Here is a 13,555-nt window from a genome sequence, read left to right on the forward strand (position 1 = left end):
AGTAATTTAATATTTGCTGCAAATAATTTAATATTTGCATGCCGGTAGGCATTTCAGGACATTAGTGTGGTAATATAAAGTGGTAATATAAAATGATAATTGCATCTGTTTGGGGGATTATGGGCATCCATTTGTTCAAGTTATGAATGGGATTATCTAGGTTTATAGTGATTCTGATTTGTTTATAAATTTGTGATGATGTTTTTTTAGTTGTCTGAGATGGGAATCTAGAGGATTTTTTTGTCTGCTTCAGTCAATTGTTATAGTATTCGTTTGGCAAAGCGCAATATTTGTAAAAGGGGAAAATAGGTTATGTAAAAGGGGTATTTCTTAATGAGTTCTGTATTTTACAGTGTTGCCAGTTTGCCGTTGGTTAGGTCTCTTATATTTTGTAAGCCTAATGATTGCCATATTTAAAACAGATTATTGTCTATGCCTGGTTGGAAATTTGTATTCCCAAACCATGTTTAATGTATGGAGGAATAGACTGTATCTTCAGCAGATTAAATGCCAGACTTTATAGGTGTGTATAAATAAAAGATTGTTCTGTGTGGTTTGTGAAATGTCTTTGAATGGAGTGTGTAATAGTAAATTCTTAAAATTAAAATTTTCATAAATCGTGAGTGCTACTATTTGTCCAATATACAAATATCAATATATCAATCATTCACAATACGTCATTACTTTCTCCTACAATTACCTGTCGGGTGCTGACAATAATACTGCTTCTCACTCCTACAGACTTTGTAGTTTGATTCGCTGCTTGCTCCATAATGCAAACTTCATTTTCTCTTACACCCACACTGCTAACTTGGTGTTTTGGTACAGTACTCTTCGTCTCCTCCTGAAAAATGTAATCCGCATAACTCCCAGATTTTACCATTGGCATTGTTTCTACCTTATCAAAGGCCTGAAAGTGTGAGCGTATTTGCAAAGAATGAAAAGGGTAAAAAAACATTACAAACTAGACTACTAAAAGAAATTTGGAAAAAATGCTCTCTCCCCTTACCGGATGAGAAACTGGCTCCTTGGATAGAAATATTTTGGGTCCCCCTTCTCTCGAGTTATAATTTTTCTTTTCCATACTGGTCAGCTGAAAGTTAATGCTACATAAATTAAAAAAAAAGTTATGAAAGTATAATTTAGGCTGAACGCTATGTAGTGCTTATCTTCTTGAACCACCGTGAAGTGTTTGAACACTGGTTGGGGGAATATTTATTTACACAGGTCACAGCTGTAGAACCAAACTGACGAGGCAATAAAGCCACCGGTGAAATAAAGTTTTTGTGCAAAGCTTTAAAAAAATGAAAAACAAAAAACATGGATACAGTAGTTACAAACTGTAAAACAATGTAGGAGTAACAGCATTGCACACACTTTTTGTGAAAATAAGTTTTTTAGCAAATCAACTTTTCAGAGACCTTTAACCTTTTAAAATTACAAAATTTGTATACTAAATGAAAAAAAAAATTGCAAGATCTGTGAATAAATAAATGTTAAGTTAATTTCAAAACGTTAGTTACGTTATGATTAAGCAAAATCCTGAATTTGGGACATCCAGTACTCAAATGGAACACAAACATCCAACTTGCACTTGCGAACACTCCCCGCCCCTCTCCAGGGCTGTGGAGTCGGAGGCAATTTTGGTTACCTGGAGTCGGAGTGAGCATAAAATGAACCGACTCCTACTAAATTTAAATGGGAATAAAAAAAATAAAGCAAGTTTAAATGTCCCAATTCACAAACAGTCATAATTAATTACTTCTCTGCTATAAGAATAAAGCCCAATGCACGCAGTGCATAAACAAACACGTTGAGTGACCATGAAGCATGATTTTCATTGACTGTATGAATGTATAAAATACATTAGCATATTAAAAACAGAGGAGTCGGAGTCATGGAGTTGGAAGTATCAGAAACTGAGGAGTCTGAGTCGGAGAATTTATCTACCGACTCCACAGCCCTGCCCCTCTCCTCTCTTGCTTAATTCAAACTGTTCAGATGTGCCTCTGGCAGGGGCTTATTCTTACACTTCCTGCTGGCTACTGACACAGGTACAGATTTTGGGGCAAAATGGATGGGCTGACTCTTGACACAGGTACAGATTTGGAGGCAATATGGATTGAAAAATCCTTCATTCCTGGGGCTGGAGTCCGCACAGTCTCTCCCTGCCCCCACCTACCATAAGAATTCACTCACCCCTCCCTTAGGAATGTGTGATCTGAGCTACCAATGGCTAGAGCTGCAGCAGGAAGCTACAAAGACCAAGCTAAAATGGCAGCTGCTATCTTAAACAAACGAAGGGAGCTTCTAGGGCTTTCTGCAGAATAAATATAGCGTTCTAGGTGGCACTAATGTGGTGAATCTATTGGCACTAAAATGCCAAAATGGCTTCCCTTCTCCTTTAAAGAAAATGAAAACCATCACCATGTAAAATAAAATAAAGAGATCAGAGAGAGGTGAAACTCCATCATCCATTGGCAGAGCATTTGGTTACAGTCGGTCAACAATCCCAACAATTTTAAAAGACAAATAATGGAGCATGTGAAAGGCCATACCCCAATGAATGCTCAAAGTAAGTGTTTTAATTATGGAGATGGAAAGGCTGTTGATAATTTGGATGTAAGACCAAAACCAGCATTTTTCTTTAGCGCAAGAAAAGGCTTAAAGTTTTTTCAATTATTCGAAAGCTGCTCATACAGTAAGTGAAGGTGAGTGCAACAAAGAATTTTTTGCAAGAAGGGGCTGGTTCAATAAACTTGAAAAGCTGTCAGGGCTACCCAAAATGATGTGATGACCTTAAACTTTTAGCAGCCAAGCATGTACACCATACATGCTGGCAGAAAAAGGCTCTATCTGCCAAGCATGTAAAGTGTATGTTCTTGGGCAGACAGAGGTTTCTCTGCAGACTGCAGAGTCAGGGGCTATAACAGCCCCCTGGTCAATGAGCCAGGGGGGGCTGTCATGTTGGTCCTGCGATGCGATCCCCAGGGTGCCCACCTGCTGTGGAGCACTCTACCAAGATGGACCCTCCAAGTGATCTCTGCATCCATCCTGCTCCACATGTATACACACTCCTTTTTTTAACTTATTTACCACTTTGTCTTTCATTTTTCCCTTAAAAATGGTTTATGTTGGCAGTGTGACTGTTAGAACAGGTATTTTGACCACTAATTATGCTGTTATGTGACTTTTTTTTGTTGATTTGAACAATCTTTGTGGTTTTATTGCATTAGTGTTCCCGTTTTTTTAGCTTTGCTGTTTGGTACTTTGATGTGGAAAGACGTCTTTACTTATTTTGAATTCATTAGAATGTGAACTTTTCAAAAACATATGGTTTTGTGGCGGTCCCTTTACAGATAGGGGGGCTTACGGCACATAATACGCTGTCAGGGGGCTCTATTTGCAAAAGCTGAGTTGGCAGGTGAGAAAATTCATATGAATTATTTTGGGGTCCATACATACTGCTTACTTTGGTATATCTATGTATATTGGGCATCGAACTGTTCAGGGTTAAGATACATGGAGCTACTAGAAGCAGCTACTTGTCATGGCTGCTAAAATAGACAATCCTGATCGTTTACTGAAAAAATTCTCTGCGTGTATTTTAGAAGAGTATTGTTTATGGCAGGGTATTTTCTGGTGTAGCTGTGACAAGTAGCTGCTACTAAGTAGCTCCATCTGTATTCACCCTCAGACCTTTGGCGTTCATACTTAGGGTGCTATGCTTTTGTATGAAGAAATATTTTGAGACAAATGCCTCAGATTTCAACATTTTAAGCTTTAGGAAAGCTTTGCAGGTTGGTACTGTGGTGTAGAAAGTAATCTTTACCCGTGTTGGATTCAGACATCTGGTATTCATATTGGGAGTGATTTTCCTTTGTATGTAAAAATAATTATGCAAGATAAATTAGGTGCTAACTTTACGAAAGCTTTGCAGATTTATACTTTGGTGTAGAAAGGCATCTTTTTCCATGCTGGATCCATCAGAATGTGTACTAAGAATATATATGGTTTTCAGGGGGTCTCTGTACATTTAGGGGGTCTTACTTTGGTAAATCTTTGCATATTGGGCATTAAACTGTTCAGCAGACCTCTGACATTCATATTTAGGGTGATGTGTCATTGTATGTAAGAAAATTATGTGAGATAAATGTGGTAAATAGCCACAATTTTAGGCAATTTTCAGAAAAGTCATAAAAACTGCTAACTTTAGGAAAGCTTTACTTTGTTGTAGAAAGGCGTCTTTACCCATTGTTGGATTTGTCAGTGTGTACTTTCCAAAAATATATGGTTTTCTGAGTGTTTCTGTACAGTTAGGGGGGGTTATGACACATAATATGCAGTCATAGGGTTCTTTTTACAGAAACTGTGTTGGCAGCTGAGAAAATTTACAAGTACTAATTTTCATTTGGGGTCCGTACACATCACATACTTTGGTATAGCTAAGCAAATTAGAATGGAAGAGACCTCGCACAATAGTGTCGTAATAGGTGCTCATTGTGTAGTTTCTGTAAATATTTCAATTTCAAAAGACAGAGTTTATTGACACACCTACAACCACTTCTTAAAAATCAACTTTTATGTCTGCATTAAAAAGGACTTTAAAACAAAAAGGAAAAAAGAATAGTAGAAAAATTAAAACAAAGTATATACAAAACCTTAGTAATTGTTACTTATTACACAGAAGTAACCGTCTTTTTAATTATTATTAACAGCAGGTAACAACATTGCAACAATATTAGCAACATAATAATTACATCGAAAGTTACTTCTGTGTAATAAGTAACAATTTAGCCCAGTATAAGCAGAAGCAAGATTAATAAGTACTAAGGTTTTTTTTTTATATACTTTGTTTTAATTTATAATACTATTATTTTTTCCTTTTTTGTTTTAAAGTCCTTTTTAATGCAGAAATAAAAGTTCATTTTAAAAAAATTGGTTGTAGGTGTGCCAATAAATTGTGTCTTTTGAAACTGAAATATTTAAGCATATTGGGAATCAAACTGTTTGGTAGACCTCTGGTGTTTATATTTGGGGTGATGTGCCCTTGTATGTAAAAAACAACATTAGAAATGCTGTCAAAACTGCTAAATTTAGGAAAGCTTTCCCGTTTAGGATGAAGTGAAAAAGTCAAATATGACAGGAGTCTGGAACTTGTCTTGGAAATTGTGCCCCCTATGCAAAGAATTTCTGGGGTTTACAGATAATGAAATAACCAAAACTAGGCATGCTGTGGTTGCTATGGGTAATCAACTGCAGTTAGACATCAGTGAAAATGATATAGAGTTACTTGACTCCCTGGCAAAGAACTAACCAATGAAGAACTTATAGAACTAGAGCAGCAGATTATAGCATTAAAGGGATACTGACACCAAAAATCATAATGCTTTTTAAACCTCTCATTGCTATATTATTGTATTAGCTTTCTTATTTCAGTGTAAAACTACTTGGCTATTACACTTATATTTCCTGTACTATCCCCTATTTAACTGCCTGAGGGCGCCGCCATGTTTGTGCTGCCAAAGTCGGTTGGTGTTTAAAGCAAGACTTTTTTCTGTCAAATATCTACAGCAGGTTGCAAAATTGACCTCTTACAGCAAAGAGTTAAAGGCTGTGGTTTCTCAGGGCAGCGTGCAGGACATTGTTCTGGGCTGAGTCCGGCATTAAAGTATGTGGGAGCGGGGAGACAACACAGGTCGCACAGGCACGAGCAGATAATAAACAGCATGATTAATAGACAGCAAACTCACAGTTCAGATGTGAGGAGAAACAGGTCACTTTTTTAGGTAATGCACGGACTGCATAGAAGTAAGGGGGAAAAAAAAGCAGGTCCTGCCTATGTCATGTGATGTCAGTGAAGAGATAGATAACAGACAGGGAAAGAAGTGGCAGTCGGGCTGTAAAACAGTCGGGATCAATCTTCAAGGTACTGGCAAAAGCAAAAGTTTAAACAAAAAATGGTCAGCATGACCTATAGCTAACTTTTGATGCACATTATTATTTTGAAAAGTCATTTTTTTGTGTCAGTATCACTTTAAGGAAATAAAACCTGTATGTTACCCAACCACTTAGATTGTAAGCTCTACGGGGCAGGGACCCCCTTCATACTGTGTCTCATACCACATAGTAACATAGTAAGTTGGGTTGAAAAAAGACATACGTCCATCAAGTTCAACCATAATGCCTATATATAACCTGCCTAACTACTAGTTGATCCAGAGGAAGGCAAAAAACCCCATCTGAAGCCTCTCTAATTTGCCGCAGAGGGGAAAAAATTCCTTCCCGACTCCAAGATGGCAATCGGACCAGTCCCTGGATCAACTTGTACTAAGAGCTATCTCCCATAACCCTGTATTCCCTCACTTGCTAAGAATCCATCCAGTCCCTTCTTAAAGTTATATAATGTATCAGCCAGTACGACTGATTCGGGGAGTGAATTCCAGAACTTCACAGCTCTCACTGTAAAAAATCCTTTCCGAATATTTAAATGGAACCTCCCTTCTTCTAAACGGAGTGGGTGCCCTCGTGTCCGTTGGAAGGACCTACTGGTAAATAAAACATTAGAAAGGTTATTATATGATCCCTTTATATATGTATACATAGTTATGTCACCTCTTAAGCGCCTCTTCTCCAGTGTAAACAGACCCAACTTGGCCAGTCTTTCTTCATAACTGAGACTTTCCATACCCTTTACCAGCTTAGTTGCCCTTTTCTGGACCCTCTCTAACTCAATAATGTCCCGTTTGAGCACTGGAGACCAAAACTGAACAGCATATTCTAGATGGGGCCTTACCAGTGCTCTGTAAAGGGGAAGAATAACCCCCTCCTCCTGTGAATCTATACCCCTTTTAATACAGCTCAAAACCTTGTTTGCCCTTGCAGCTGCTGCCTGGCATTGCTTGCTACAGCCAAGTTTATTATCTACAAGGACTCCAAGGTCCTTCTCCATTATGGATTTGCCTAGTGCAGTCCCATTAAGGGTATACGGGGCTTGCATATTTTTACATCCCAGGTGCATGACCTTACATTTATCCACATTAAATCTCATCTGCCACTTAGCTGCCCAGATTGCCAGTTGGTCAAGATCCTGCTGCAGGGATGTCACATCCTGGATAGAATTGACTGGTCTGCAGAGTTTTGTGTCATCTGCAAACACTGATACATTACTCATAATACCCTCCCCTAAGTCATTTATGAAGTTAAACAAAAGTGGACCCAGTACAGAACCCTGAGGGACCCCACTGAGAACCTTATTCCAAGTAGAGAATGTGCCATTAACAACCACCCTCTGTACCCGATCCTGTAGCCAGTTTTCTATCCATGTGCAAACGACTTCACTAAGATCAATATACCTTAGCTTAGAAAGCAGTCGCTTGTGGGGAACGGTATCAAATGCTTTGGCAAAATCCAAATAGATTATATCTACTGCATCCCCACTGTCCAGCTTCTTACTTAACTTATCATAAAAAGCAATTAAATTGGTCTGACATGACCTGTCCTTCATAAAGCCATGCTGATTACTGCTCATAATGGCATTCTCCACTACATAATTTTGAATGTGATCCCTTAACAAGCCTTCAAATAACTTGCCCACCACGGATGTCAAACTTACAGGCCTATAATTGCCAGGCTGAGATCTTACTCCCTTTTTAAATATGGGAATGACATTCGCCTTCTTCCAATCCCTAGGTACCATACCTGATGAAAGCGAGTCTGAATATCAGAAACAAGGGCCACTGCAATTCTGCCCCTAGCTCTCTCAGTACCCGAGGGTGTATTCCATCTGGCCCAGGTGCCTTGTTTACATTTATCGTGTGTAACCCTTTAGGCACCATATCCTGTGCCAACCACTGTGTAGTTGGAGCTGAGGCAACAGTGAAGCTATTAGGTGGGACTTGGCCCTCTGGCTCCTCTACTGTATACACAGAAGAAAAGAACTGGTTAAGCACATCTGCCTTTTCTGTATCCGCTGTAACCATATTGTTACTATAACTCAATGGGGCCACACCCTCAACCTGCATCTTTTTACTATTAATATACTTTTATACTTTAAAAAGTTTTTGGGGTTAGTCTTCTCATTTTCTATCTTTGCCTTCCGGATTGCTGTTTTACAACACTTGCTATAGTGTTTATAATCATTAAACGCAGCTACTGTCCCCTCTGACTTATATTTCTTATAGATTTATAATCTTAAGATTTCTTACATATATATATATATATATATATATATATATATATATATATATATGTTGCAAGAAGACAGGCACTCACGTATAAGTAGGTCCAAGGGAGCCTGGGTGCAGTCCCAAAATAATAGATGGAGTAGCTGTAGAGAGAGTCCGCACTCACAGGTCTTAAGAAAATATAGAAGTTTTATTCAAATCAACATTAGATGTTGATTTGAATAAAACTTCTATATTTTCTTAAGACCTGTGAGTGCGGACTCTCTCTACAGCTACTCATATATATATATATATATATATATATACATACAGTCGTGGCCAAAAGTTTTGAGAATTACATAAATATTGGAAATTGGTAAAGTTGCTGCTTAAGTTTTTAAAATAGCAATTTGCATATACTCCAGAATGTTATGAAGAGTGATCAGATGAATTGCATAGTCCTTCTTTGCCATGAAAATTAACTTAATCCCAAAAAAAACCCTTCAAGGAAAGAGGTTCAATTCTTGTTAAGAAGGCTTCAGGGCATCCAAGATAGTCCAGCAAGTGCCAGGATCGTCTCCTAAAGAGGATTCAGCTGCGGGATGGGAGTGCAACCAGTGCAGAGCTTGCTCAGGAATGGCAGCAGGCAGGTGTGAGCGCATCTGCACGCACAGTGAGGCGAAGACTTTTGGAAGATGGCCTGGTGTCAAGAAGGGCAGCAAAGAAGCCACTTCTCTCCAAAAAAAACATCAGGGACAGATTGATCTTCTGCAGAAAGTATGGTGAATGGACTGCTGAGGACTGGGGCAAAGTCATATTCTCAGATGAAGCCGCTTTCCGATTGTTTGGGGCATCTGGAAAAAGGCTTGTCCGGAGAAGAAAAGGTGAGCGCTACCATCAGTCCTGTGTCATGCCAACAGTAAAGCATCCTGAGACCATTCATATGTGGGGTTGCTTCTCATCCAAGGGAGTGGGCTCACTCACAATTTTGCCCAAAAACACAGCCATGAATAAAGAATGGTACCAAAACATCCCCCAACAGCAACTTCTTCCAACAATCCAACAACAGTTTGGTGAAGAACAATGCATTTTCCAGCATGATGGAGCACCGTGCCATAAGGCAAAAGTGATAACTAAGTGGCTCGGGGACCAAAACGTTGAAATTTTGGGTCCATGGCCTGGAAACTCCCCAGATCTTAATCCTATTGAGAACTTGTGGTCAATCCTCAAGAGGCGGGTGGACAAACAAAAACCCACTAATTCTGACAAACTCCAAGAAGTGATTATGAAAGAATGGATTGCTATCAGTCAGCATTTGGCCCAGAAGTTGATTGAGAGCATGCCCAGTCGAATTGCAGAGGTCCTGAAAAAGAAGGGCCAACACTGCAAATACTGACTCTTTGGGTAATTGTCGATAAAAGCCTTTGAAACGTATGAAGTGCTTGTAATTATATTTCAGTACATCACAGAAACAACTGAAACAAAAAGCAGTTTAGCAGCAAACTTTGTATAAGACTGTATATATATATATATTTATTTATTTATTTATTGTATTTATTTATTATATTACTTGTCCTCCCTGTGTGTAATTTTGTATTCTGTAAGATTGTACAGCGCTGCGTACCCTTGTGGCACTTTATAAATAAAGTTATACATACATACATAAAACAGGGACCTAGAAACTCCAAAACTCTACAAAAGAGTTAGTTGATGATTTTCATCTCATTGAAGTAGGAATGGCAAAGTTAAAGGACCAAAATCCTGATACAGAGAGGTTAAACAAAATTACAGTACATTTACTGAAGGCTTGAGATGCTACAGGGCCATTTATGATGAAAAAAAATAAAGCTCTATACAAACCTCCCTTGATGCTTACTTCAAGAAACTGACTCCAGCAGCAGAATCAGACCCTGACTCTCAAATACTAGTCCTATCCTCTCCAACAAGTTCATCATCTTCTATATGATCCAAGACTGTTTAAGTTTGTATTTGAAAATGTTTAAGTATTTATATGCACAGAAAGTAAAAATAAATGCTATGTTAAAGCAAACATCTGTCTGCATTTAATAGGTAAATGTACCTGTTCCAACTTACAAATTCAACTTAAGAACAAACCCACAGAATCTCTCTCGTATGTAATCTGGGGACTGCCTCTATTACTGAATTAGAATTAGGCAGTCCAAAGAAGGGTAATTAAGCTGGTACAGTCTCTATTATGATGAAAGACTGGCCACGTTGGGGTTGTTTTTACACTGTAGAAGAGGTGTGGGAGAAAGGGGGAGGAAACTATGGGGCAGATTCCGAATCCGACTTTTCGTACTGAGCGTATTTTCTGCGACTTTTTCATACCTTTGCGCCAAAATCGTATTGACACGCCGAGTATGAAAGTTTCAGATTCATTCAAACATCGGTATCGTGACTTTCCTTGGGCCAGGTTGGAGCTGCAGAGTGCCATTGAGTCCTATGGGAGGCTTCCAAAATCACGCACAGAATGATCAAAGTCAGAAAGGTTTTCCCGCCATTTGCGATCGTTTGGATACGAAAATTTCGTGACTTTCAGATCGCCAATATGATATTATCATGACTAATAGGATTTTTTCTTAAGCATTTTCGTGAGATTTGCAATCATCAGAAATTATCATATCCAATCTGAATTTTACCCACTACGGGATTCGAACTCGTACTTTGATGAATCAGCCCCTAAGTGTAACCCTATCTTGGATAAAAAGGCCTTGTCCAGACTACTGATGGTAGAACATGGGTCACACTAGACTCTCTTACCTAGATAGGCCCTTACTAAGTGACGGCGACAAAATAATAGTGCAAAATACGATAAAGTTGCAACGGCGCCAAAAAAGTCGCGACAAATCTGAAAAATCGCGACGGCGATGAAAAAGTCGCAAAATTTTAGTTTCCAATACGATTTTTTCCCTTTCGGGATTCGGATTTGTGGATTAGTAAATCTGCCCCCTAGTCTTGGTCTAGGAGTGAGGCATTATGGGAACTTTCTTTACACAGCTCGGTGTTTTTTCTTCCTGTTTGGCTTCTGATTAAGAACAAACCTACAGAATGAAATATGGGGAGACTTAAGGGCACTATTGAGAGAACTGAAGGTATGCCTGCAGCTTGAGATGAACTCTTTATTAGCCTTTTCTTTTCCTTTAAACCACACCCATGTTATCACAAGAACTTTTAAAGTTATATTAACATTAATCATAGTAGCAGACAAAAAAAACTAATGGTGGGTGCTCACTGCAGGTATATCATCCATCACTCATATGTGAAAAAAGTTTATTACACATGTAAACCCTAAATTTTCCTACCATGTATATATGTTGGGCACATAGCCCACACCCAAAGAGCATTATTTGTACTGCATAAATCTTAAAATCCTCTCAGCTGTCCTATCTGGCATTGTGGATGTGAAATGGGTATACTAGTTGTGTTCCGCACAGGAACTGATTCGGTACCACTGCCTCAGCCCAGGTGATGGTACATAGTTTGGTTGATGGACTAAAAGTTCAACCCCTCCAACCAAACCCCAGTGCACATACATACAACACACCATTCCACAACCCCACTGTAGAAAAACAAACATACACTGCTTCAAAAGAAAGTTCCTTTAATCTAAAGGGATGGCCCTCTAGTGCAATTTTTAAGGGCAAAAAGATTGCCCTCTGTCTATAATCCCCTCTAATTTACTTCTAAAGAGTAATCATGTCCCCTCACAAGTGATATCATCTGTCTTGGACAAATAAAACCTGTATTATACTACTGAACCTTCTGGCGTCCTATTTAATACATCTGCATCACACCGCCTTTGTGAGTTGTAGTGTAACAACAACCTCAGCTCCATTACCTGGTATATTCCGCACAAACTATACCCTTCCTTTGAAAGAGTCCCAATGTGCCCCATTGCTTTATCCATAGTCTGGTATTTAATTGCATTTTAGCCAAAAAGGGGTTACATAAGCATATTTCTTGCCTCTCTTTACTTTTATCACAGTTCATGCAGTGGCACTCCAATCAACATGACCCAGGTGACACAATTAAAATTAAAGCACTGCCGTGGATAATAAAACCACATCATTTTCTCTTACTTAAAAGCAAGTTTAAAAGAAATCAACTATAAGTAAAATTAATAAAATATAGTGGCACTTTTTTGCAATGCAAGTGGCACTTAGTAGACTAAGTGGCATAACCACTGAGTACACATAATACCCTAGTAAATACCCTAAGATTGAAGCAAGAGTAATATTGTGAATTAAAGTCCACAAAATTGCCCAAATCATTATTAACAAACTTGTATACCAAACAATAAATACTTGTCTAAAATGCCCCCTTATGGTCTCAAGGTTGTTTTCCTCAAATATAAATTAATCATGGTGTAGTAAATAGAATACATGCAGGTTTTGTTTTTTTTTTTTCTCCACCCCACTACTCACATGCTCCATTTATCCGTCTCTCCCTGCTACACTTCTCTATGCAGACAGGATGGCTTCCGGGGTTAGCTGGTCACATGCCCCTTCTAAGGATTCCATTATGGGTCAATCCTTTCAGAAAGTCAAAATTCCAGTAAAAAAAGTGTATAAGGGTTTTAATCAGAATCAGTAAATGAATGCACACAGCGCAAAAAGAATTCCAAATGAGGCAGTGTTTATTCTAAAAAATCAAATAAATCAAACGTGCTTTACTTAGACATTGCTAAGCAGTTTAACACTGTTTATGTAAGTGGTACACGTCAGAGACTCAAAACCTGCTCTCTACTACCATCTAGTGGGCAACATGTAGAATAGCAAAGTCTTTTTAAAGGGATACTGTCATGATTATTATTTATTTCTAAATTACACTGTTTACATATATGAAGAGATGCATATTTTTCCACAATAAATGGAGCACCATTTAGGGGTATATTTATCATGATGTGTAAAAACCGGAGTGAAGCATTACCGGTGATATTGCTCATAGCAGCCAACCAGATGCTTGGCTTTGGTTTTCTAACTGTTGAAATCTAATTGCTGATTGGTTGCCCTGGGCAACATCACCAGTAATGCTTCACTCCACTTTTTACACAGCATGATAAATATACCCTAGTGTAAAAACACTACCTAGATGATCTATTCATTGTATGACAGGGCTCTCAGACACAAATGACTGAGTTTGTGAAACACTTGAACTCCTTACCTCTCCAGGGAAATTAAAATTACCTATTCCTAGGCATTTCATTGCCATGAGACATTCCTTACCACAATTTTGCTACATGATGATTGACCATGTACCTGTTCCCAGAAGAGGTGGTGTACATACTAGGCTACTGGTGAGCAGTAGCTATTAGAGCACTTATGAGTCATGGGGCTGCAGGCGCACCTGCTTTGTTAATTAACATTCTC

General features: G+C 38.6%; 1 protein-coding gene across 4 annotated transcripts in view; it reads right to left on the reverse strand.

Annotated features, from left to right (window-relative positions):
- ercc1 (excision repair cross-complementation group 1) overlaps positions 1-12,713 on the reverse strand; it is a 35,255-nt gene extending 22,542 nt beyond the window's left edge. The window contains exons 1-3 of one of the 4 annotated variants that reach the window (XM_031904795.1): positions 12,611-12,713; positions 1,010-1,093; positions 701-910 (exon numbers count right to left, since the gene is read on the reverse strand). In XM_031904795.1, coding sequence (XP_031760655.1) covers positions 701-910; positions 1,010-1,093; positions 12,611-12,619 — 303 coding nt within the window. In that variant the 5' untranslated portion in view covers positions 12,620-12,713. Of the gene's footprint in view, positions 1-700; positions 911-1,009; positions 1,107-12,610 lie in introns of all 4 variants that reach the window. The other 3 variants (XM_031904794.1, XM_012965971.3, NM_001113921.1) reach the window with 3 other exon arrangements.
- Positions 12,714-13,555: the final 842 nt, after the last annotated feature.

The sequence above is a fragment of the Xenopus tropicalis genome, chromosome 7 (assembly GCF_000004195.4).
Source record: "Xenopus tropicalis strain Nigerian chromosome 7, UCB_Xtro_10.0, whole genome shotgun sequence".
In the NCBI taxonomy this organism is placed as follows: domain Eukaryota; kingdom Metazoa; phylum Chordata; class Amphibia; order Anura; family Pipidae; genus Xenopus; species Xenopus tropicalis.